Raw genomic sequence first — 27,464 nt, 5'->3', positions numbered from 1 at the left:
TATGACATTCACATCAAATGGTATTTCCTCACCCATCTATCATCCACTTCTCTCATCTATATCTCCAATCATGCTTCACTGCTCTTCTAATTTTCTCTTTTTTGTTTTTTTGTTTTTTTTTTTTTTTTGTTTTGGCAGATCATGCATAGATTGTTTCATTAGCTTTCAACCCAGCAATTCAATATGCAAGGTAGTTGATGAGGATAGTTTCTCTGTTTCATGGACTTAGAAACTCAGAAATTTTTCTCTCATCTATATCTCCTCTGCTCCTCTCTCAAACTTTAAAACACACAAAGGCTTAAACTAATCTCGTATTAGAGGGCTTTAATCTCTTTTCTCTCCTTTTTTTTTTTCAAAATGCAAATAAGGTATTTGATGAGGATAATTTAAGCGTGAGAGAAAGTTCCAATGATAGGCTGATGAGAAAGAAGGAAGCAATCAGAAGTAGAGAGAAAATTTCAGTCCATACACTCCGTGGAAGAGAAGTACCTCCACAGCTACTTCACTCATACTGGAGAGGTATAACTCTGTAAATTTTCTGTGCCATCATCTTTGTCTTTGGATTCGTGATTGTCGTCTTTAGCAAACCCTAAGAAGCCCACTATTTTCCTCAACAACCATACCAGGAATTTGAGAAGAAAAAAGGCGCTGATTGTTTGGTAGTTTTTGTCCAGTATTGTATGGTTGTGAGAGAAAAATAAAAGATGATATAAATAATTAAATAAGAAAGATGAAGAGAGAAAGAGAAAGAGAAAGAGAAGTGGTGGGAAGAAAAGTTAAGTATATAGTAGGTGGCCATGGTCTTTTTCAAGGTTTCTTATTGCTGGCTTAACTCACTCAACAACTTTTCTTTTTGTCTGCCTTTTTGTTTACTTGCACCCAAAATTTTTGTGAAGCTTTTGGGTGATACTGTAGCTAAGGGTCTCATCATTCTTCGGGTTTTCAACTTTTTTTTTTAATGGAGATCAAATTGACACTCTACTCTCACAAACTTGGATCAAGTCCCCTTTTGGATGCATCTATTCTGCCATAAGAAAATTTTTCTGCCATCCCCTATTTAATAACAAAGAAACTGCCTAACCACGTTTGTGAGAGAATTTAGTTGTTTATTCTATGAAAGTCTTTTATTGTTGTTTGGATTATTTTTTGTTTCTTTTCATGCCCACGTGGTTTGTGCTGTGACCGATGGAATTCAGAGAATTTAGTTGAATTCAAGGCAACAACCCTCCTAAAAATTATTAGACAAGAAGAGAATATTTTTTTATGGAGTAATATTTGCTGCCTCTTATTGTTTGAGCTATAGCTTAAATACAACCATGACTAATTCATTTAAAATTGAATACAATTTCAATTTGTATTTTTGGGTGCAGCACATCACACTTAGAAATCCTAAGTTACTTAGGTTTAGAAACCCTTATTTTTTTTTGGTTGTTTGTTGGTTTATAAATTATATTAATTTTTTTTTGAGAGAGAATTTCTTTTATGTGTTTCTATACAGTTTTGTACACTCTATTCAGTACTGTTAGTGGAAGCAATTGGACTTGCTCGGTGAGCTTATAGGTATTGATATAAATTTCATGTAACATTGTGAGCGGTGTTAACGCAACTTAAAAGTGATTGTCTATCCAGTACTGCTAGAAATAATTCTTGCTGCTGGCTAGGTCATGTAATTAATTGGACGTTGACATAAAAGAAATCCATTTATGAATGAGGAGTAGGAGGAATACATGTTGCGTACACACCTTTTTTTAGGTTTTAATTCATTCAACTGACTACCTACTATTGTAGTTTACTTTTAATTCTTTTTTCTTCAATCCTTATATGATGGTTGTTGTTGAAAGGTAGAGATAGTTATTTTCTGTTTTTTTTGGTTATTTGTTGGCTTATAAATTCTATTCAGTTCTTTTATGTGTTTCTATACAGTTTTGTAGGCTCTATTTAGTACTGTTAATGGAAGCAATTGGACTTGCTCGGTGATTTTGCTGAAGGAGCTTACAGGTATTGATATAAATTATTATTATTTAAAAATTTTCATCAATTATTAATATACAATGAATCACTGGATGCTATTAAAAGAGAATTAGATGTCAAATTATAGAATAAATTTCATGGGTTTGGTTGTGTTGAGGATGTAGGGTTAATTTGAGAGGTATTTTTTTGTTTTTGTTTTTTTACCCAGCAGATACACATTGCATTAATAGTAAACACAAGGAAAGGTAGGAAACCCATAAACACCACTCCATAGTAAATTATTGCTTAACATACGTGGTGAAGATCTTTATGGAAAAAATTATTGCTTTATGCAAATTGGAATTTTAAGCCATGTTTGCTTAACGTCACAACTAATAAATTCTTGTATGGTTTCTTGACTATATCTATCTCCGTTTGGATTGTTCCTCCTTTTTTATTATTTTTTAATTTGCTTCTTCCTTTACAGCGACTCAGCTTTCTTGCACACAAACCTCCTTGACCAACCCAATCATTAAACCTACATTAGTATCTGTAGGAGCGTTTCTAGGTTGTTTGTTTCAATCATGATTCTAGGCAGTATTTGTACATCCCACTCTTGAAATTTAATATTAATTTAGACCAATTATTATGCCTTTCATAGGTTAAAAGAAAAGAGACATAAAAGATGATTCAGGGTAGTTTTTGGGATGAATCAGAGGATTGTGACTTTTCATGTCCCTTTGATGTCCATAGATTTACAAGCCATGTATAGTAAGTTTATAATTTATTATTAATGTTATTGAAAGTGTCAAAGTTTATAATTTTTAGTCCAAATTTTGTAGTTTTTTTATTGTGATTTATGTTATTTTGGTCATTATTTTAATTTATGAAAGGATCTAAGAATATATTATGCTCTCAATAATAGTTTTTTACCCCTATTGTTTTAGGGAGACTATATACTTGAGACTCTTTGATGTTTGAAGTTTCCGAGCAAGGAATGCTTTCAATTTTTGATATTAATTTTTGGAGTGCATGATTTCATTTGGATTTTCTACATTGATAATGTTTGCAACCTCTTTATCAAAGAAAAGTTATTCTTAGGGAAAAATGTCAACAAAAACTTAATAGTTGAATAAATTTATTTTTAAAAATTACTAATTTTATCAAAATTTGTTGTAACTTCAGTTATTTATATTTTTCCCTAAAGGATATTAAAAATAAGCAGATGTGGGGCTTCATCATTTCAGATTAGCTTTTTACTTATCTTAAATTCTTAATTGTATATAAGGCAATAATCAATGAAGTAGAAGCCTATGTTGCCAAAAATATCTGTGTCATGTATCTTTCTATTTTGAAAGAACGATATTCTCTTTATTTAGCCTTCACGACTACCATTTTAGTTTGAGTAAACTTAACAATTTAAAATATGATCATTAGGTTAATATTCTTTTGTATATTAACCTTAACAAATTATATTTACCCTATTTTCAAAAACATGTAATGTAATTGAAAAACGACCCTGTTAGGTTCTAAAGATTTAGGAATTTATGTATTTAGAACTCTAATTTGTATTGTTGGCAAACCATGATTAAAACATGTTATTTAGTCTTGTTTAGGCTTGCTCAAAGTTGGGTCTTTCATGTAAAGTTGGAATCGAGTGGCTGCAGATGCATTTGTGCATTTCGGCCTGGCTCGATCGATCGAAGGAAAGACTCGATCGATCGAATCTCGGGCAAAATGCTTTTCTGCAGAATATTCCAGCTCAGCCCTAACTCATTAAACGTTTTAGGTTTTTTGTTTTTACCTTAGGTATATAAAGAAAAACCCTAACTACGTTTTTAGAGTTGCTCCAGTTGTATTGTTGCTCATACTTTTCTGTTTTGTGTAAATCTCTTGTGAGATCTAGAGGAGCTTTCCTTTACACAAAGTTTAGGGTTTTCAAGGTAGAGATTACTTCAACATCTTGATGATCAACTCGGTTGCTACCATTGAAGCTTAAAGAATATCAAGCGTGGGTGCTTGTAGCTGATTGGAGAATCCAAGAAAGAAGGAGTCCGTGGATTTGGAGCTTGCACGTGGTCGTGTTAGTAAGTTCTACTGGTGGGTAGCATTAGGAAGTCAAACGGGGAGCTTGTCAGTCCTTTTGTATGAACTTTGATTCTTTCGCATAGTAGATTCAGGTTTACCTTGAGGATAGCTAGGTCAAATCCTCCCCAGGTTTTTACCGTGTGGTTTCCTGGGTGATCATATCATTGTGTCTTTTATTATTCCGTTGCTTTATATTCTTGATATGATTGTATGTTTGTGATAACTTAGAATTGCATAAATTGACTAAGTTAATCATTTGGCTAATTAACTAGGTTAATCTGGTTGTTTAAGGGGTCTAAAACCGTTCAGACCCCTTAAAATTCTGTTACTAATGAGTTAAAAAGTGATAAATTATGTTGTTTGGCAATGCTACACACCGTTTAAAATATATTTGCCCCCATATTTGCCCACTTTTGCATACTAGGAAGGATGCAAATGAAGCTGACTATTCTGAATGCCTAATGTATTAGGCAAGCAATACAAAATGTTTTAATGCTGTTGTGGTTTTGCTCTGTTATTATTCTATTTCATCGTTGATAGCTATAAAGATTCTTTTTTCTTTTTCTTTTTTTTTCTTTTTTTTTTGGTGGCATATTGAGTTCCGGTTGGGTTTTCATTGTTGGTGGGAAAGTAACTTTTTCCTTTTTATTTTTGAGAAGAGTTTTTGAGAAATTCACATTTTTTTTTGTCACTGAAATTCAACATATTACCTACAGCCATCCAAAATTCATACTTTTAAGAAATGATAATATGTATTTGTACAATGGTCATCTATTCTTCATGGATAGGATTAATTGTCTTTTGTCAAGTGGAATGTTCAACGACAATTGCTGCTCTTCAATTGTTTTCTTTTCACATTTAAGTGTCAAAGGAACTTTTAAAAAAATACATGAGAATATAGACATTATCCATCACCAACAACTTTAACATACCCCTGTTTTGTCCTCTATATTTCTGTGAACTTTAAACTTGGGCAAGTCGGTACAGGTATACATTAAGGAATTTATTAGGATATGCATATGTGTAGACTTTTGGTGGAGAAGCACTGATATTAAGAGTGGATATTTAACACTTCTAAGACGCATCAGAAAAGCTCAATAAATCTTCATGTTGGTCATGCTAAACATATCAAAAAATATATATTTCTAATCCAATATTAATAGCTTTTTCTTCTATAAAATAAGGTTAATGAGCCATGGTCTTTCCTCTCTTAGGGCATTCACTTATAAGTAAGCATTTATAATCACAAGTAAATTGTTTGCTTCCCACCAAGAGAGTTCTCTGAAATAAGTGAAAATGCTACCACATGCTGGTATAAATTAATTTTTTTGTAGTCTGACTCTTTTATATCCTTTTGTAGGGGACTTCATATGAAGTTGTTGATTGTTCTCATGGTCTGGGAACTATGTAAAGAGTAGTATGAACCACTATGGCTTAAAGGGGGAAACCACTGTGATTTGGAGCTCAGATTAAGCACAAGATTCTTTCTTTAATATCTGTGCTTAATTTTGGTAGAATCCTACTTTAGCCACTTATAGTAAAGAATTAAGAAATCATTTTTGTAATTGAACATGCATTTGAATAGAAACTAAATGTGTTCATATATAATATCTCAGCAAAATCTCAAAATTAGCATTTTCTTTGTCCTTTAACATACAGCTAATAATTTGGTTTATAAACAATATGTTTTGTGTAGTTTTTTGGTTGGTATGTATGTCATGTGTTAAAAAAATGCATATATGTTTAGACTTCAATAGGATTTTTCTTTTTTCTTTTTTAGTTAGTATGGTTTAGTAGGAGAATATGTGTCTTGAATTAATGAGGTTGAGAAAATTTGTGTCCTAAGGTAGCTTAAACAAAACATAGTTTCTTATCAAACTTTGTGGTCTATATGCATTTATGATTTTTTTTTTTTTTTTATATATTATTCTTAGTTTAGCTTCTAAGATACATTTACTTTGTGTAGTATATAAATGTTGGGGTTGAATGAAATCTACAAAGGTCTATATTCATTCCTCATGAAAGGGACATGATAGGCAAAAAATAAGAAGGGGAAAAAAAATTTGGCTGATTGGAAGGTAGCAAGAACAAATCTCACATCATTCAAATTCTTTGTTTCTCTGTCTCTCACTTTGTCTCAAAAGGGGGATATTTATTCATCTACCTTAAAAGAATAACTGAGATATGAAATGAGCACATAACTACACAAAAAGCAATGTAGAGACACATTGGAATTCAGAAGAAAAAAAAAATTAGCTAACGTTGAATCAACATCTTCAAGTGCACTTGGTTGTATTGTTTTAGATTTAGATATGTGAGTTAGATTTGGTTTTAATTATGGTATTGGGTTTAAAATAAATTATGAATTGGGTATTTGTATTAGATTTGGTTTTGTTTTCAATAATTGGGTTAAATTAGTTTTTGATATCTACCTACTGTGCTTGTAATTAGATTTGTAAATGAAGATATGTGTTGAGTGTTTAGTACGTGGTAAAAGTGTATTTACATATTATTAAAAAAAAAAATTTATTTTTAATAAATGTAAATAAAAAGGTTCCCACACATAGTGCGGGTTAAAAGCTAGTCAATATTCAATATATATATATAAAAGCAGAGACCTCATGCGAAAATGCATGAGGTCCTGCCATGTGGCACTCTAAACTTTCATTTAGTTTTTTTAACCTTTTTTACATTAAATTTTTTAACTGTAACCAAATAATTTATAGTAATTTATTTTTACTATTACATGTATGGCCTAAGGTTATCAATGACCAAACAATTGTAATCTTCTAAAAACAATAGCTACGTTGTCAAAGTAGATGAAAGCCCAAGCCCATAAATATTGACCCAACAATTAATTTCCCACCAACATGTAGCTGAAGATTTTGCATAGGTATCTGCATTCATATTAAATTTAAGCATGTTATTTACATCAGTATAGCATAGAGAAAGAAATAATCTAGCATACTGGCTTTATTATTATTATTTTGTTCCATACCTTTTTCTCATTTGAAGGTGCATCAAAAATCTTAGCAACTTGTAATTTTCAAAACCATCCTTCAGATTGAATTCATTCAAGCGAAGTAGAAAAATGTATTGTCTTCCTAAAATTTTCTTAAGATCACGTGGGATTCCTTCTTCAATATCAATCTGCATATTAAGAAATTTAATTTATATTATAATCTATAGTTTTACAATAAATTTATTAATTTAAATAAGTTGTACCTCGGTTTTTTTTTCAGCAAGATCTTTTGCAGATTTATTTAAGATTTTCTAGCATCTCGATCAAATATGACAAAAGTTGTCTTGTCAGTTGAATCAAAAACTTCAATTTGAATCTGTATCTGAAGTATTTGGCAATTGTATAGTAATTATAGTGAGATGAATGTGTTTATAAAAAAAAAAAAAACAATTTGTAGTTAATGTGTGTGCCTTTAACCTTGGGATGGGCAGATTTGTTTTTGTTTCACATTTTGCGCACCAAAACGATCCTGATTGTGGTTTGACCTTTTTTCCACATAACACGCATGAAATATAATACCAACCCATTGTTGTATCAATGTTGCTTATTGTTGCAACACAATAGCAGTTAACATCCTGCAATGAATTTTGAAGTTAATATATATATATATATATTTAAAGTAAATGATGTATTATTATATTTTCGTGTAAATGATGAGTCTACTTTGAAATGATTAACAAACCTGTTTTGTAGGATCCATTGAATGCATTTGAGCTCTGGTATTGTCTTCATATTGTTTGAAGAAAAAGCCTCCTCTGAAAACTGTTTTGCATGTATTTTTGGTATTTCTTGTATAGGATCATGTTTTTTACCATTCCTATCATTGAATTTTTAAAAAGGAAAAAAGAATGTAAATGGTATTTTGTGAGATCATAAAAAATGTTATTTATCATTTTTTTTTGTTATCAATAATTTTTAAAATATGCACCTGTCAATTATTTCAGCAACCTCGGGAATCTCAAGATTTAGATATACTTTTGTTGCACTGGTTGATGACAAAGAGAATTTGCCTACAAAAATTGCAGAATACATTATAATAAACAAAATCGTATTGAATTGAAATTGAGAAAAGGAAGACGTGTTTTAATGGGAATGAAATTCTCTAAAAGTATCATTAGATTGTTTTGAAAATGAATAAGTTGGAGTATAAAAAATTTATAATTAGTGATTACATTTCTCATTGTAAAATTTATGGCCTAAGATTAGTAACCAATATACTTATTAACTTGATAGCAGTACTAAGAATATTAAAATTGATAGTTGGTAACGTTATTTAGTTATACTTACCTCCAAATGATTTCACAATAGTCGAAGTTGCAATTAAGACAAAAGGTCCTGGATTGTTCTTATATACATCTTCATCAATTTGCCAGACACTTGTTCCCCATAGTGAAAGCCTAATTTCTTTCCCCCTGGTATAGTTAAAATCATTGAGGGTTTTTTTGTTATTAGTAATTTTTTTTATAATTTATTTTTCTATATAAACATATAATGACATCAATATCACATCAGAAAATTTGTCTTACTCTTTCAAAAGCAATTGTAGATTGCGCAATTTTCTTGGTGCGCCATTAACTTGAGGCTCTTCAACATTTCCAACTGCTATCAACTTTCCAACAACATCTATTTATATGCAATTATCTAGTTAGGTTATTTTGAATCATTAATTTAGGATACAACTATATTAGAGGAATTGTGAAATAGTTGCAGATTTATATTTACCTATTAAATATGTGTAGTTGTAACATTGGTTCTGTATTTGGTCATAGTCAGCAAACTCAAAGCAGTATTTTTGGATTGAGTTCATATCTTCGTTGGACTCCATGATTGTAGTAATGGTCATGAACCAAATTCTGATATCATTGTGCACGGTCGAAACTCGCCTTTAGTATTCTCCACCCTAAAATTCTTGATGGTATAAACACGGCCTTCAAGCAATTGTGGTCTAAAAGTTCGTGCTTGATTTTTCCGAACAATTGCATGTATTGTTGAGCCCTAGAATAATGAGAAATATCAGTATCTTCCATTATTCTTCTTGTGAATATATATAATAGCGATGGATGTTGAATTATATGATGAGTTGATAAAATAATTATTTTTAAAAGAATTGAATTTGCATAATAAATTGAATCAGCACAATATAAATATTGATGAGTTGGTAAAATAATTTTTTTTAAAAGAATTGAATCTGCATAATAAATTGAATCAGCACAACATAAATATGAGTTCTATACTTACCTCTTCATCAATAAAAATCATATCAAGGCTTATGAACTCATTGTTCTTTGTGTTGATTGCATCCCACATACGAAGTACTCTGACCTTGATTGTCCAATTGTCTCTATCCGTTGAAATCTTGCTCAAAGGAGTCCAACACATTGCCATTTTGACTTAGTATTAGTAGTCCTGCAGCTATTTCCATAGTTGAATACAGAAGTTGTCATAAAAAAAAAATTATATATATATATATATAAAGTAAGTAAAATTATAATAATCATCAATGAAATAATTTATTTTGGTAAAATGCAGAATTGACTACGTTTTGCATTATCAAATTTAAATGTTTGTTTTTAAAAGAAGCTTAGAAAATGATATTTTTGTTTTACAAAAAGTATAAAGTAATAATTAAATGCGGTTAGAAACTTAGCAATGAATGATGAATTTCTTCAATGAAGTTTCACATATTTATATGTATATTTCTAAAAACCTCTTTATAGACTATATTTTAGTCGTTGAAGAGGTTTTGCCATCGTCACCAATTATCAAGAGTTTAAGACCATTCCTAGTAGTAACTCTAGAAACAGCAACATAATTGCCCATGATTGAAAACTGGTTTAGGCAGGAAAAGTCCAACATGTTTTAGTGATTGCCCTTGGCTCTTGTTTATAGTCATGGCAAAGCAAACAGAAATTGGGAATTGTCTTCTCTTTAAAACAAATGGCCATTTTGTGTCAGATGGAGAGAGTACTATTCTTGGGATGAAGACTTTGTTTCCCACATGTGATCCAGTTATAACTTTAGCTTCGATCACCCATTTGGATAATTGAGTAACTACTAATCGAGTCCCATTGCATAGGCCAGCTGATTGATTAATATTTCGGAGCAACATTACTGGAAGACCAACTTTAAGGCGTAGTCTGTGATTCGTATGCCAGGGAATTTCAAGGAGTTTAAGAATTCAACTGGGTAAAGTACATCTTCATTCTGAATGTATCTTGAAGCCTTGCAAATTGAATCTGCACTGAGATATGTCTCCTCATTTGAAGCAAGCAAGTCTATGATATAGTCATTTATTTCATTGACTACATCATTTGTTGGAGCTAGAATAGATCGCTCTTCCAAGTATTTTCCATCTGCATAGTTGCTGTGAAGATTTGGATATGTTGCAGTCACAATGCTTTGTATTGGATCATCTCCAACATCAATTAATAGGTCAGAGGGTATGACTATATTTGATTGGCTGTCAACTTCACCAAGCTCTCCGTTACCTAATTTGAGTATCCATTCTGCAAAGTTGTTGGAATCAGCATTAGGTTGTTGGAGACGCATATTCTGTGTTAGTACAAATACCTTGCAAAAGTTCCATAAATAAGATCTATTCACTGATGCATCAACAATATCTTCTCTATGGCCTTTAGCAATAACTGGCAGTATTTGTCGAAAATCACCACCTAATACAACTGTCTTTCCACCAAAAGTTTTATCGGCACTGTTTATGTCGGTAAATCGAAGTAGATCTCTCAATGAACGGTCTACAGCCTCAAAACAATTACGGTGTGCCATAGGTGCTTCATCCCATATAATAAGACTCACCTTTGTCATTAACTCAGCAGCATGTGTTCCTTGTTTTATACCACAAGTTGATTCCTCTGTCACAATGATAGGGATTTGAAATCTGGAGTGAGCAGTCCTACCACCAGGGAGTAGCAAAGCTGCTATGCCAGAAGAAGCTACAGCAAGCACAATTTTTCCTTGTGAACGGAGGCAAGCAATTAATGTTTTCCAAAGATATGTTTTACCAGTTCCTCCATGACCATAAACAAAGTATAAACCACCGCTATTGCATGCCACATCTTGAATTACAGCATCATATATTTTTCTTTGCTCAACATTTAACTCATTTAAAAGTTTTTTATGTTCTGCAGCCAATTCAAGCCTATCAAAATCCAACTCTTCTTGTAACAATCGGTTGTTGTTTTCTCTAATTGTCGACACATTTGGATATTTGATGCCATCAAATTCTTTCAGAGATCTTCCACTTTTTACTAATATCTGTTCAATTTCAAAAAGAGCATGGTCCTGTATTTGTTCTTCTGTCAAATGTAAGTTGTCATACATTAGGAGACGCTTTTGCCTATATAGTATATCATCAGACAATAACTCCCAATTAGCCATCCATAGTGCATGTGGGTCTGTCACTTCACAAAATAACAATAGCGTTGTGAACAATTCTCGTAGCTGCCTTCCTGAAGCCCAATTAGAGGCTTCTTTGATAGCATCATCCCATTCCTTGTCATCATCTAAAAGGCCATGAGCATAGCATGCTGCTCTGTATGTTGGATACACAACATGATCAATAGTCCTAATTTCCTCAAAAGACCTTGCACCTTTGACCACATTAAGGAGCATTCGAAGATAGAAGCGGTCACCACTTGCAGGATGAGCATGAAATATCCTCCCTATACATCGGCCAGATTTCCTTGGGCGCCATTCTCTTTGTTTTCTATGCCAAACCCATTTCGTAGGAAAATCACAATATGTCAAATTTCTTGCTGTATCATACATTTCGTTTGCCTTCATCCATTCAGTGAACATTGTTTTTGTTATATCTGGTCTTTCCAAAACATTATCCAAGTAGTCTGAATCTTTGAATGTAACATTCTGCTCATTCTCAATATGGAAGCTTAATCTCTGTACAGCAGGCTCTCTATATTGGATATCAAACTCAAAAAGTCTCCAGCACGCTTCAGAAGCTGAGATATATCTACAATCTAGATATGTTTTGATCTCATCAATGTTTGTTATATGCTGTGCTTCACTTGTAGCACCTGTGTGTAAGTTTTCATACAAAACAAATGTTGCTCGATCAGAACCCTTGTTAACATACTTGAATAAGTATTTGATGGACTTGGAACGGTTGCACCACTCAACATTAATGTGAGCCTGGTATTTAACTAACAGATCAATGTTGTATGGCACCACAAATCTGTTATCAAGCATAACACCATTCTTCTCAACTGTCATCCCATTATCTCTTCTCCTATAAATTGCGTAACCATCTTCATCTATCACAGTGTCACTATAAAACTTTTTGGGAAAATGCTTCCTACATTTACTGTCAACCATGCATGGAGATTTTGGGTTGGCAAAACCACAAGGTCCATGAATCATGTACTGTGAAATGACTTCATAATCCCTTGGATTTGTAACCTTATCTGGTATTTCAGCAGAAATTATCTTGTCTATATCCGCAGGCGTGGGGTGTTTGTCATCTGGGTATAGGTACAAAAGAATGTGAGCATGGGGGAGGCCTCTTTTTTGCCATTCAACTGTGTAGTTAACTGTATTCACACAAAAAAATGTTACAATAATTAAATAGATTAAACCATTAAGAACAACAATCAAACAGTAATAGGTTGTATTTTATACCTGCAATTACTTTTCCAAAATGCTTGCCATGTTTTAAATCACGTAGTAGTTGATCCAATTTGATCTTAAAAACTCTTGCAATGATATCTGGTCTATCTTCAGGCCGTTGAGCTGGAATTAAGGAAAGGTAACTTTCAATTTCTGGCCATTTAGGGTTGCATGTGAAAGTTATAAACAAATCCGGGTACCCAGCCCATCTACAAATTGACATAGCATCTTGGTAATTTTGAATCATATATCTAGGGCTTCCAGTAAAGCTTGAAGGAAGAACAACTCTTTTCCCAATAGATGAAGGAGTAGTGTCTCCTCTAAATACAGCATCCTTTATTCCAAAGTACACCTCTGATCTTAGTTGAAGTTGATGATTCCTGACCCAAATTAGTCGGTACTCCTCAACACATGTGTAAGCATCTACTAAAAATTGTTGTCGCAACCTACGACCAAGAATCAATGTTTCACCTTCATTCTCACGCTGTTGTAATTGATATGCATAATATTCTTGCATAGTGACATATTCTTCTGTCAAAGGCGTAGCACCACCAAGACCTTTTTTAAGTATTTCATTTCGAAATCCATCCTCACCATATGGAAATAACAATGGATATTGCATGGCCATAAATTTTGGGTGTAGTTCATTTATTCGTTGCAACAATCCACTTCTTTTCTCAACAATAATATCACGATGGATATTTTCATCGCTCAAATCACCTACAATTATAGCAGCAACTTCAGAGCAAGTAGGCATGTTTTGTTCCCTACCATCACTTGATCGCGATCCAATTAATCGCAAGCGTACATTGTGCATATCAGAGTCCTTGAACCTATCCCTTGCCATACGGAATGTCTTAACCAAGACGTTGTTCTCATCAAGCATCTTCGATAATATTTGAACTATAGCAATGTCAAGGTCATATTCTGATTCCTGTCCAGGCAAAGCACTTAGTCTGTAATGAATCTCTTTTTTTGTGTCGTGTATGTATAGCTGTGCAAAAGATGGGTCTTTTCCAACAACTGGAAGTAACGACCCAATTCTGTGATGGTTTTGCCCATTCAATCGAAAGATGTAAGGGCCTCGTCCTTCATTAGCATGGACATCAACATTTCCTCCCATAGAAGTCATTGCAAACATGGAGTTGAACCTCCTTATATTAGCCTTGTAATGTTCTGAATGTTGTAGGAGTTCTTGAAGCTCAGGAGGTGGTGATTTCAATGAAGGTAGCTTCACCCTACCCTCTCGACAACATATTGAAAATTTAGGATTCTTTGTGTTTTTTGATTTACGATTCCTCTCTTCGTACCATAATATTGCATTACAATATTCACACACACAGCTTGGTGGGCCAAAGTTCCACAGCTCTATAATTTTTCCTAGATGATAGGGAAAAATGAAGCATAATTAGATGAAATTATATAATGGAAATATAGAAAATACAAAAGCATATGTAAAAAATTAATATTATTTTCAATTCATTGACAACCCAGTTTAGCAATAGTTTTATTTGAAACATAGGTGCTGAAGCCAACCAAAGGGAAAAATAGTCCCAAGTAATGTTGTAAAAAATGGATTTTAAAGCAAATTTTGAAGAGAAATAGAAATAAGGTAGGTTGAAAATATATGAAGGAATTTTATCAAAGTAACTTTTAGAAAATGTATACAAAATTAATAAAGTATTTAATATACATGGAGACACAATTTTGAACCTATTGTTGGTATATTGTCATTGATGCTATGTTGAAATAGTATTTTAATTATTTAAAAGTATTTAATTGTTGTTTTTAATATTTAAAATTACAAATAACAGTACTTTAATGTGATTTTGCATGCATGAAAATGAGGAAAATGGAAAATAACGATGAATATAAAATTCCAAAATAGTAGTTTTTGCACTTACTTTGTGTGCTATTTGACCTTTTACTCAGGTCTATGTCAATGGGTTTTCTATTTCGCATTCCCAAACCTGAAATATAAAAGATGATATATTCAACTTATTAATATACAATACTAATCCTAACACTTCAAGAGAATTAAGGAAACATGAGGATTGACGGCTATAAAAACTTCTGTCTAACTACAGATGGAAGTTAAGTAGACTCAGTCTATAATTGGTGGCTCACACAAAATCCACAAATCAAATGAACAGGTTATACTTCAAAGCTTCTGAAGGTGGTTTTCCATGTTACAATATCTTTATGGATCTAATATTCATAGAGTAAAGCAAGGTTTGATTTTGAATTTTCTGAATATCCAAAATTTCAAATGCTTCATCACTTATAGTTAATAGTGTTAAGGACAATGCAAGCCATGAACAATAGACCAAAAAAATTGCCAGCTGTAGAAGCTGTTTAAAAATTACACTTTTCTACGATTGGGATAACTCCATCACTATTTAATATAAAATGAGTTTCGAGGCTAAAAAAGAAATATACATATATAAATGTGTTTCAGTTGTTTATCATTTAAATAAAAATAGCAAGCAACAACAATCAACATTGTCAAGGGAAATCATGGCATGAATAATAGACCACAACATGAGCTGGTTCTATAAAAGGTAGTAGGCCTTTGCGATGAAACCTATAACCTTTATGGGCCTAATATTCATTGTTAGTAATATGCAAAGCAAGAACAACCAATTCCCAGAGTTAATACTATACAGTCATATATAACTACACACCATAACTGCCCCAAAACAAATAATAATAATAATAAACCAAGTTAAGTGTGATGCTTCAATTATGTATGGCTGTTGTAGGTGAGGTTAAGTAGTGTATTCAAATGCGAATTTCAACAGTTATAGCATGACTATTAATAAATATTCCTATTTAATTATCTAATTATCATTGATTAAAAATATAAACTTTAAGACAGCAAAATAAAGATATGGATGAGACAGAATAAAGCAAAGTTTGATTTTGAATTTTCTCAATATCCAAAACTTTAAATTCCCCATCACTTACTATTAACAGTATTACGGACAATCCAATGCATGAATAATAGACCAAAATATTTGGTGGCTGTAAAAGCTGTTTAAATTACATTTTACTATGGCTAGGATAACTCCATCACCATTTAATCTGAAATGTGTTTCAAATAAAATAAAATAAAAATATTCATATATAAAATGTGTTTTAGTCATTTGTCATTTAAATAAAAATAGCAAGCAATAACAATGAACATTATCAAGGGAATTTAATCATGCAATAAAAAGCCTAAGCGAAGATTCAATAGAATTTTAGGCAAGTGACAACCAAAGAAATACTCCAACCAAGCTAATTACTATATTAGTACAATTATTCCAAATTATGAAATTAGTACCTGTAACCTCAGTTGTAGGTAGATGCTTATCTAAGGCATTGGCATTTGTAGGCAAATCTATCCCGAATTCTTGCACAGTAGTTGTAGTAGCAACATCACCATTAAGCCCAACAACCGAGTGAGAAAAAACATTTATAACTGAAGGGGTTGATCGCCGCAAACATTGACCATTTGAACTACTTTCCCGAGTACGATTTAGGTTGAGTACCATTCGCCTGTTAAGTCTTGCTCGCTTACAACTATCTGTATCATGGATCATTGCTATGTCTTTATGCTTTTTACTCCTATGGCTTCCACCTCCAAATTTCTTTGATGACACTATGTTTGTGGAATGCATCTTGGCCATCCTTTTCTTGTACATGATCATACGCCTTCTTTGGCGCGCAAGTCTTGCAGCCTCCATTTCCGCCAATAAATTCCTCTACTCAAAACTGTTAAGGGATCTCGTGGTTTTTGAAAAGGAATTTGAAATTAATTGTAAATACTTCCTTTGTTTTATTTTATTTGTGTTTTTTTTTTTTTGGGTTCAACAAACAAATCAATATTGTTTCTGTGGGTTAACAACTATTGAATTATAAATAATTTTCAAAGATGGCTAAACTAAATAAACAAAAAATCAATAAACAATGTAAATATTAAAACAATTAAAACAATGTAAATATTATAGCCTTCGAATTATAAGTTTGGAGTACCCTAAAAAACTTATCCAAAATATTCCAAGCAAAACCAAATCATTTCAAAGGCTACACAATGAAGAAGTAACTGAACTAAAAATCAGAGGAAAAATTGAAAATAATTGAAGATTTAGGTAATCTAATAATCACAGCATATGTAAAATTCAAGCCGTAATCAATTACGATAAACAATCTTTCTCCACAAAAAAAAAAAAAAGATAAACAAAATACCTTTATCAAAACCATATTTAGCCCAAATGCCTCAATCAAAACCAAACAAATACGTAAACATAAACTATAGCTATTGCAAGTTTTTGTTATTTAATTATAAAAAATCAAAATACAAAGAATGCAAATAAAAAAAAAAAAAAAATCACCTGGTGACAATTCTAGAAGTACAGTGGTGACGGAAGTCAGTTTGTTGGTGGTGCTAGCCTGAGATGTCACTTATCTTCCCTTGCATGAGATGTTTTTGTTTTGACATTCCTCTCCAAATGGCAGGAAAAATGGCAGAATGGCTGGTTTTGTTTCTTTGGGTGTGGCGTTTCAGTTTTATTTTTGATGTCACTATTGCAAAGAAGGGATGGGGCCACAGTAATTAAAACAAAACATCCAAGAAAGAGTATAATTGACCCATCAATTAATAATAATAATCCAAGAAGAACCCTCGCTGATTCAACAGTTTAAAAAAAAAATATAGACATACTAAAAAGGTTAGATGGTAATTTGAATAGAAAAAGCAACCATGGTAAAGCTATGCTGACATTGGGAAGGTTTTGCAGAGAAGAAACAAAACAGTGTGCATTAACTCTTTCCACTCTACCTAATTCTTGATAATTAGACATTCTAATGTGCATGACAAACCACTGAACTTTTATGATAGAGGTTTATAGTTCATCAAAAATAATAATAATAATAATAGAGGTTTATAGTTACATATCTTTTAAGTAAATCAAACACAAAAAATAACTTTGTTGTAAGCATATAGTACTGCTATCAAATGTTGAAACACCAATGTAACACACACACACAAAGATAAATAAAGAATTTGAACAATGTTCAATATTCACCTAGTGTGAGTAGTAACACTTAGAGCTTTGGTGTGATCCCTAATTGACCAAGTCATCTATCAAATCTAATGCTTTTCTAACAAAAGAACCTTGAAAATTATTTTCCTCAAAAGCTAAACAAAAAAATAAATAAATAAATAAATCAAGCTAAATTATATTGTATTCAAGCTTGCACAGCCCCCAAATCTTGCTAATAGAAAATGGTAATTCTCTGTCTTTCTAACATTTTTTTTCAGCATTCAAGAAGCCCCATAGGAAATTGGGGAAAAAAATTCTCTTAACTAATTGAAAATGTTAAGACCCACAGACTGAAAAGCTTAAAGTAAAAACAGTGTCCAATATGCTCAAATACCATATCCAATTTTGAAAGGCTTCCATGTGGAACATTCTCCCCTCCCAAGTCAAAGATTAACTTATGACTGAATAGAAGTTTTGCAATATATATTACAAATCAGAACCAAATCTTACACGAATACCCACAACAAAACTGCTTCTAACCTAAATATGTACCTTAATTACAAAAAATTTAAATTATTTGAAATAAATAAATCTAACCCAAATATCTAAATCAAAACCAATCCAATCAAAATTCCCATGATATTTAACACCTAAGAGATTAGTAGTTGATAAAAGAGATGAGATGAGTAGAGTATTAAGTCAACTACTAATGGCTAAACTTCATACAGTAAAAAAGGTGAAAAAAAAATGTATTAAGTTAGAAAATTATTAAAACACAAAATAAAAAATCCATTTTCAAAAGAAGATTTACATTTAAATCATCATTGATCCAAGTATATTGCATACGGTATTACAAATCTTTTTAAGCCCTTTGAACATTTCTGTAAGTTTTCTATAAATCTTGAATATAGAAAAACTACTATGCACTACAGTTATTGTCCCAAAAAAATTCATCTAAGACTTTTCTTTTGCCAACAAATTTCTATGTACAAAATATAAATGTCTACACTAAGCCAGCAAGTCTCAAATGTCTTCCATCACAACTGTTATTTGCCAAGGCAGAGCAATCAATGATAAATGATATTAAATTCGAATCAATAGAGAGTCAAAGGAACCTACCCAATAATGGCTCTGGCGGTGCGACGGCAGAAGAAATAAAGTTTCCTTGTGGTTGGAGGCCGACGGTAACAACAAATCAATAAACAAACTATTGAAGAGAAACATGAAATTAACAATGAATGTGAAATGAGATGTAAGATTATAGTGGCATAACAATGAACATAGTATTTTGGGATTCAAAAAAAATTAATAAACGAACTATTTAAAAGGAACATAAAATTAAGAAAGTAAACATACCTCTCTGAAATGAATTGTGATAAATTATAGTGGCATAAGTTTTGAGGCATAGGGAGACGGAAATATATAAAAGAACAAATTTCACAACATGCAAAACAAACATTAAATGAAACTAACTCTTCAATTTCATAAATCAGGTGGCATTTACCTGGTGTTAACTGCATTGTATAATTGGTTGAAGTGGCGGCATTGAAGGCCCAAATACTAAACGCTGAAATCTTTTAAGCTCCTGCATTTATGTCTTCAAATACTCACCGAGTCGGAGTGAAAACCGTTGTTTTTTTTAGAAGTTGAAGAGTGTTTGTACAGATAATCACTGAGTTGGAATGGAAACCATTGTTTTGTTAGAAGTTGAAGAGTTTTTGTATAGGGAAACAGAGGTTCGCTGTGACTGAAATTCTTGGCTGGGTTTCATCTACAGGTGCGAAGGCAAAAGAGGGTTTGTGTGCAAATATTTAGACTTTCATCTACTAAACTGTGGGGTGGGTCAGCCTTAGCATGGGTTAGCCTTTGAGCTGTGTTCAGAGTTGGCGTGGATTAACTTTTGAGGTACACGTTGGTGGGCTGTTCAGCTTGGGTTATCCTATGAGCTACACGCTGGTGGGGTTCAAAGTTGGGGTGGGTCAAAGGTTGTAGCCTTTCAGCACATGTTGGTGGGAAATTAACTGTTGGGTCATATTTATGACGTTGGTGGGGGTTCAAAGTTGGGTGGGTCAAAGGTTGTATGTTGGTGGGAAATTAATTGTTGGATCAATATTTATGACGTTGGTGGGGTTCAAAGTTGGGTGGGTCAAAGGTTGTAGCCTCTAGCCACAACAAACCTGCCAGCACAAACTTCATAAGATCCAGCCAAGAATCTTCCAATGCCATTTCATCAATCATCAACACAAATGATGCAACAAAAGGAACAAATGATGGAACAAAAGGAGAAAATGATAAAAGCTCAGAAATTGAACAAATAAGGATAGACCAAACTTCAAACGTTGAAGATGAAGAAATAGATGATGATAACATACCCCTCGACATGCTTTACAAGCGTCGACATACTTCAAAAAACAAAGCATTCAAGAAACAAAAAAACAAAATATTGCAATAAACCTCTTTATTACATCACAAAATAAATATCAATAATATGGAATGAATTACCATGCTTTTATCAACTTTTATAAAGCTCTTTATTACATCATAAAATAAATATCAATAATATGGAATGTTACCATGCTTTTATCAACTTTTGTTATACAATATTGCTCTAGAGTTAATTCTTTTTTTGCTAATTACTTCAACAAAATAATTATAATGAATATGTGTTTGCAATTTATAATTGTTACTTCTTATGATAAACTCAATACTAACAAAGTTTTATAACAAATATGTTATAATATATATACAATATTCTTCATAAAAAATTGCATTAACTATTATAACATTATCCGTGCATCGCACGGGTAACTTACTAGTATATATAAAAGCAGAAACCTCATGTGGGAGAGCACGAGGTTCTGCCATATGGCACATTCTATGAAAAGAATTGAAATGCTCTTAAGCTACATTAGAGATAAGAACAAATTTAAAAATATGGGCTCTTTAAGACTACTTTAAAATTTTGGTTCAATATTTCAAGACTACTTTTTATTATATTTTTTTTATTCAATGTTTTAAGACTACTATTTGTATAATTTGGTTCAATGTTTCAAGACTTTTCCTCTCTCTCATACACAAAAAACTTTTTGCATTTCCATCCACGATTTTCACTTTTACTCTTTTATATACACATGCCTACAGCTCTTCATGCCATTCCATCTCAAATACACTCAAAAAAAAAAAAAAAAAAAAGGGCGATGTCAATTACCTTCAACCTTTCAATGACACCTACATAACTCAACATTGTGGTACCATTTGATCCTAACTCGTATGAGTAGGCTATGACCAAGGAATGGGACTTGCGTTTTTTATTCAATGACGGTACCTTATGGTTTTGATGTTGAAGTCAGACATTATGGATTTTGTGAATGTTCTAATTCACTTTGAGTCTTTAGGTGTTTAGGATTTTGGTTTGGAAAGGTCATAAATGTATTTTGTTTTAGAATTAAAGAAAAAGAAAAAGAAACATTCTAATTATTATTTATGAAGTTAGCTTTTTTTTTTTTATATTTATTTTATGTTAGAATTCATAATTCGTAGGTTTCTTTGTAAGTTTTTTTACTGCTATTTTGCGAGGTATGAGCCATCGTAATAAAAATAAAAATCAATGATGATTTCAAAGTATTTTCCATTTTTTTAAGGATATAGAAGCCATAATTAAAACAATTAAATTTTGATAAATGGATGTATTTTTAACCAATTTCTCTTTGTTTAATCACGTTCCCTTTATGTCAATACTTGCAAATAATTTTCTTAATTTCATTGAGATAATGAATTGGGCGTTTACGAATGAGACCTCCATATTTGGTTGTGAGAATAGAGTGGTTGAGAAAATATTTGGAAGATTGCTTAAATTTATGTAATTTTAGGATGTACAATTATTTTATGCTTTAAATTCTTATTTATTTATTTCAAAATCATTTAATTAGTTCAAAAAATTAAATTAAATCTATTTTTAACGGTAATTATTATAATATGTTATAGTCTTATAGTATTATACAATTTAAAAAAATATATATATGAATTAAGAAAATCAAGTTTCAAAGTATTCAACAATATTGTGGGCAAACATAAATATTATACAACAAAATAACTATTATATGTAGATCTTAATATACATAAAAATGATTTTAAATTAAATTGTAAAGTACTCCGCGCATCATGCGGGACATCATCTAGTATATACTAGTCATCAGATTCAAAAGTTTTTGTTATATTTGGTTTGATTCCGTTAAGAAAATTTTAATACCTAATTTTTGCTAGAAATCGATTTCATCAATCAGTAATATATTAAAAAATACTTTGTCCAATTCTAGGCCCATGTTTTATCAAGCCACGTAAATGAAATTGAAGTTACTAATAATTTAGTGCATAACTTTATTTTGGGTAAGGGTTGCAGACCTACATACATATCAAACATGTAGATTCTCAAAAAAAAAGGAAAAAATATATATATCAAACATGTTAATGCCACCATAACTGAAAAAAAAAAAAAAAAAAAAGGTACAATGCCAAAGTACACATTAACGTAGAACATTATAGACATACTCTAGAATTTCATAGACTTGTATCTACTTAAATGAAGAAGAACTTCATCGCTGAAAATCTCAGACGATATTGTGGTGATTGAAAAATGAAAATCCCTTCATGTTTTCCCTTATTCCTTCATTTTTACCACCTTCTTCTTAAACTCTCACAAATCGCTCCAACTTTCTTATGGTCAAGTTATGCCCAATAATAAACCCAATTATTAACCCACTTCCATATCCCATCATTATGACCACCCAGTCTAATTTATTTGGGAACTTTGAAAATTCACCCTGTTTGGAAATTGGGGGTGGCTTTGTTGATGTCTTAGAAATTTTGCATTTCTTGGTCAAAGGGCTCCCACACAATCCTGTATTTCCCAAATATGAATCACTTAGAAATGTAGAGAATTGTTTACCTTGTGGAATAGGCCCCGAGAGACGGTTATTTGATACATTGAAGACTTCAAGGAATGTGAGTTGCAATAATTGTTGAGGAATCTCTCCTAGGAGCTTGTTTTGTGAAAGGTCTAAAGATTCGATCTCCTTTAGGTTCCCAAAAGATGATGGGATATGACCAGAGAAAATGTTGTTGGATAAGTTGAGCAAATGGAGCCCGTTTAGAATTCCAATGACTTCTGAAATTTCTCCTTCAAATCTATTGCTTGAAAGATCAATGGCTATAAGAACACCTTGGATCCTTTCATACAGTTGTTCGATGCCTTTATTTGTCATTTCCAAAGAGTAACTAAAATACCCATACCATATGAAATGTGGTGATTTTATCGTTGTGAGTGCAATCATATAGCTTGAGTTGTAAACATTGTCCCTTTCAAATTTCAAGTTGGCAACTTTCATTGAGGTCCAACTTTGGAAGAGCTCAGATGGCAACTTGCCTGTAAAGTTATTGAAAGAGAGGTCAACAATTTGCAACTTGGTGAAGTACAATTTGCTTTCAGGTTTCCCAATTGCACCATGGAGCCCATTATACCGTAGAATTAGAACCTTTAACCTTGGAAGCATGCCCAACCAAGAAGGAAAAATGTCATGGAACTGATTGTTACCGAGCACAAGAATCTCTAGCATTGTGCAATTGGACAATGATCTCGGTACTTGCCCTTCTAATTGATTATAACTTACATCAATTGCTTTCAGTCTACTTTGTTCCATGTATGTTGCAGGAAGAGTTCCGAGGAAATTGTTGTTCCGTAAATTCAATGCTAGCAAGTTGCTCAATTTACTCAAGCATTGTGGAAGAATGCCACTCAAGTTGTTGTGTGAGAGATCCAAGTGTATAATTGAGCTAAGATTGCAAAAGAGTGGTGAGATTTCTCCAGTGATACTATTGTTTTTTACAATATATTTGGCAATGGAAGGTGGTGGAATTGGGAGTAATCCTTGAAGCTTGTTGGAATCAAGTTCCAAAATAAGTAAACTATCCCAAGGAATATTGCTGAAGGACTCAAAACCTGTAAGAAAGTTGAACCCTAGAGACAAACGCAACAAAGTCTCTTTCCCCATGTTGAATATCCATTTTGGTATTTGACCTTGAATTTTGTTCTGTCGGAGATCCAAATACTCCAATTCATGCTGGTAACGTAGGAAAAATGGAAACTCTGTTAAATTACATTCTTCTAATATTAAAAACTGAAGCTTTGGAATACTGGAGTTGAAAGTTGAATTCATGGGGAATGATAAGTGGACTCCTGAAAGCTGGAGTGAAGTTAGATTTTTGAGCTTTAGGATTGAGTCCAATTGCACTCTGCCACTAAGTTTATTGTTAATTAGACTCAAAAATTCAAGATTCACAAGCGTAGAAATTGATTGTGGAATTGAACCATTCAATTGATTGTCCCCAAGGTCAATCTCAGATAGTTGGGTTAGGTTTCCAAGCCAATATGGAATTTGACCAGTTATTTTATTACGCATAAGGTCAAAAAATGTTAGCTGGGTCAGGTTCTTTAGAGAAGATGGAATTTCACCATACGAATTGGTAACACTTAAGTCCAAAAGAGTGAGTTTTGTTTGCTTACCAAGCCAAGTCAAGGTTTGTGGACTGAAACTATTGAAGGAAAGGTCTAGTAGACTGAGTTGTGTGTGGTTGGCTAATGAGAAAGGGATTTTCCCCCTAAAGTTATTAGAAGAGAGTTTCAAAATGATGAGATTGGTAAGGTTACCTAGTGAAGTCGGTACCAAACCAGAGAAACTGCAATTGAAGATATTCAATACCTGTAAGGACTTTAGGTTTCCTATTGAATCTGGTAGCTTTCTAGAGAAACTTGTGCTTTGAAGTCTCAGTATTTGAAGGGGACTGCTATTATGAAATTCAGGTAGATATCCGGTGAGGTCCTCATTGTATCCCACATTGAGGAGTTGAAGATTTGGTAACTTGAATATCTCTATAGGAAATTCACTGTATAGTCCACAACCTCTCAGGCTAAGAGACACCAAAGAAGACGCGTTTGCCAAGGTATGAGGTACCGGGGAGGATATGTCCACCTCAGCAAGGTGAAGAAGTTTGAGGCTAGTCAAGTTCTCGACAAGACTTTTTAGATTGGGTTTCTGGAGCTTTAATGGATTGAATGAGAGATCAAGGGAAACCAAGTTGGAGAGCTCAAAGATTTCTGGTGGAATTTGACTGCTGAAAAGTGACATAGAGAGGTTGAGATGTGTACAGTTTGAGAGGTACCTGATACTTTGGGGAATTTGAGAATAATTGAAGTCATTGTCAGCGAGATTGAGCTTTTGAAGGTGCACAAGGTGCAAAAGGCTGTTGCTGGAGTTGATTGAGCCATAGAGATAACTGCTACTGAGGTCAAGGCCAATCACATGACCTGTACCTTCATCACATTGGACACCATCCCATGAACAGCAGTCATTCCTTTCTCCAGTGTTCCACGACAAAACCTTGGGATAAGCAAAAGGATCACTAGACACACTCATATTAATAACAAAGCTTTGCTTGAATTGCAACAAGGCTGAACGCTCAGAAGCATTGCATAAAGGCTGAGTTGAAAAAGAGGAGCAACTATTTAGAAAATGAAACATTGACAAGAAGAAGAGCAAGCGCACAGACATGAAGGGACACATTGATGAACCCATATTAATGTTTTGAACAAACTTTGTTAGTGCTCTGATGATTTCGAAACTCGGAGTAAGTTTCTTTTATAGACAAGATTGAGGGCTAATGCAATTACATCATTATACACGGATATTTTTTTTACATGTAAGCATACAGAAGTGCAATGGACCACCTAGTTGCCGTGCTGACGATGGTGTCTCACATATAGAACAAGTCAATTTTTCTGAAAGTCACCAGAAAATTGGAAGATGTAACATATTATCTAACTTGATTTCGGAAATCTTGTGAGTTTCTGTAGTTCCAAGATGTCACTTATATTTGAGGTGATGGTTTGAAACATGCGACCCAATCTTATCTCAAACTTGAGGTGTTCATATCCCCAAATGAAAATCTACTTCATGTTAAGCCAATTTTTTCCCGTCCAAAGCAAAATTTTGTCTTCTTGTAATGCTAAGCCCTCAAGACTGGCGGAAGACTTGCAAAACTACAAATATAATTTGGGTCCCATGCCAAACCATTTTAAACGGAATGACAACATAATCAGACGGAGAAAGGTCGAATCTCGGAGCATCAATTAATTGATACCAACACAGATGAAAAGGAAATGCCCAGTTTTATTTTTTAAATTAGAGATGTGAACATATTTCAGTATAATTTTTTTTTATTAAAATGATATAAAAATCATGATAATGAGTAAGGAATCAAAGGTAGTCAATAATGATTTTCTTTTAAAAAAAAAAAAATTGTTTTAGGTGATGGATATTAATTGAATATTATCATTAAAGTCTTTGTACACTTTTTATGTTGTTATATCACAATTTTTTTTATTATCCTTAAAAATGAGAGGTTTATTTATATTTATTTATCATGCATATAAGTCTAGTAATATTTTCGGGGTTGAACTTAAGAGATAACTGACCATAATATGTTTCAAAGTGATTTGTGTATATCCAATATTTATTTATCTGTATAAAAGAGACATTTTAATGATATTAGTGAAAGGCCCACGTGATACGCAGATAATGTTGTAAACTGCTATATGAGAAGGTTATGTAGAATGTATAACATATATGAAAGTAATAACATAAAGAACACCTTCTTCACAATTCAGAAAAATAAATTCAGTGAAATTTTCAATTAGAATTGCTTAATATACTAGTTGCATTCGCTAATCAGTTAAATACATCATCAATACAATTTTCCGTTTACATAATTTTTATCTTTAGCTCTGCAAATTATGAATGACTTCAATAAAACAAAAAGGAAGCACTAACTCACTCAAAGTTAAATAGGGAAAGCACTAATTTTGATTGGGCAAAAATAGAAGAAAGAATGGGTTGGACTTAGGAAAGCACTAATTGCATATGCTGTTTGTGATTATCTTTCAATGTTTTAGAGCATTATGCTCCACTACTGGCGATTTATCTGTACAAAAACAAAAGAAATTAACCCTAGACTTCTGTCTCTAGGACTATGATCTCAATAAAAAGAGTTAATTTTTAACTATTTAAATAAGGTTAGCATAGTTCAGGCAATGCACTTTTACTATAATTCTTATAAACACCACATTCTACTCATAGATGAAAATAAAACATAAATATCCCAAAATTTACACACGCAAACCTAGCAGAAAATGTCAATTGTTCTAGATGAAAATAAAACATAAAAAATCCTAAATATACAAATGAAAGGCCTTTAAAAAATGTTGTATTCTAAAAAGAAGCTATTAAACTCAAACCATTTTAGAGTATATTTTTATAGCTATCCAGATTTATATAGCTATCCAGATATAGTCCACATGAATCAAAACTCCTAACATCTGCATATCCAAAAACAAAAGGGCATATGTTAACATATAAAAGCAATATAAGCAGAGCATGTACCGGATATGCTTTGTCTAAAAGCCTTCAATTACCAACTAACAAATTCTGACTGCAACACTACTTTATTATTTGAAACATTTTCCCTAAAGCCAAAAATTATAGCAAAATCGGCTGGCACAATGACAAAAAAATATTTTTAGTTCAAACATTTTTTTGAAGACTTTGCAGGGAATTGAGAAGCCAAAGAGGTGGCAAAAAAAAAAAAAAAAAAAAAGGAAAAAAAAAAAAAAAAAAAAAAAAAAAAAAAAA

At 32.3% G+C, this 27,464-nt stretch overlaps 2 protein-coding genes and 2 long non-coding RNA genes across 4 annotated transcripts; 1 reads left to right on the top strand and 3 right to left on the bottom strand.

Moving 5' to 3' along the window:
- Positions 1-131: 131 nt before the first annotated feature.
- LOC136064644 (uncharacterized) lies at positions 132-5,797 on the top strand. Its single transcript, XR_010626242.1, has 4 exons — positions 132-190; positions 369-519; positions 1,924-1,998; positions 5,399-5,797. It is a non-coding gene; the product is annotated as an uncharacterized LOC136064644 (long non-coding RNA).
- Positions 5,798-8,936: 3,139 nt separating this feature from the next.
- Positions 8,937-19,783, bottom strand: LOC136064645 (uncharacterized). Its single transcript, XR_010626243.1, has 4 exons — positions 18,844-19,783; positions 17,074-17,263; positions 9,299-9,472; positions 8,937-9,055 (listed from the first exon to the last, which is right to left on the bottom strand). It is a non-coding gene; the product is annotated as an uncharacterized LOC136064645 (long non-coding RNA).
- On the bottom strand, positions 9,882-14,071 carry LOC111984391 (uncharacterized). The gene is made up of 2 exons (XM_024016021.2): positions 12,710-14,071; positions 9,882-12,621 (listed from the first exon to the last, which is right to left on the bottom strand). Exons 1-2 carry the CDS (start codon positions 13,836-13,838, stop codon positions 10,169-10,171), a joined length of 3,582 nt encoding a protein of 1,193 aa, XP_023871789.2. The 5' UTR covers positions 13,839-14,071; the 3' UTR covers positions 9,882-10,168.
- Positions 19,784-22,409: 2,626 nt separating the features above from the next.
- On the bottom strand, positions 22,410-25,352 carry LOC136064646 (receptor-like protein 6). Its single transcript, XM_065766617.1, has one exon. It carries the CDS (start codon positions 25,350-25,352, stop codon positions 22,410-22,412), a length of 2,943 nt encoding a protein of 980 aa, XP_065622689.1.
- Between the last annotated feature and the right edge of the window lie 2,112 nt (positions 25,353-27,464).

The sequence above is a fragment of the Quercus suber genome, unplaced genomic scaffold, assembly GCF_002906115.3.
Source record: "Quercus suber isolate HL8 unplaced genomic scaffold, Cork oak 2.0 scaffold_726, whole genome shotgun sequence".
Taxonomy (NCBI): Eukaryota; Viridiplantae; Streptophyta; class Magnoliopsida; order Fagales; family Fagaceae; genus Quercus; species Quercus suber.
The sequence above is the reverse complement of the archived record's forward strand: the minus strand, read 5'-3'. Positions and strand labels throughout refer to the sequence as shown.

Excerpts from the sequence above, each read along its gene's own strand:
- LOC111984391 (XM_024016021.2), bottom strand. The coding sequence starts at position 13,838 with ATGTTTGCAATGACTTCTATGGGAGGAAATGTTGATGTCCATGCTAAT. Across the intron at positions 12,622-12,709 it reads TTTTGGAAAAGTAATTGCAG|TTAACTACACAGTTGAATGG; the intron begins GTATAAAATACA and ends GTGTGAATACAG.
- LOC136064646 (XM_065766617.1), bottom strand. The coding sequence starts at position 25,352 with ATGGGTTCATCAATGTGTCCCTTCATGTCTGTGCGCTTGCTCTTCTTC.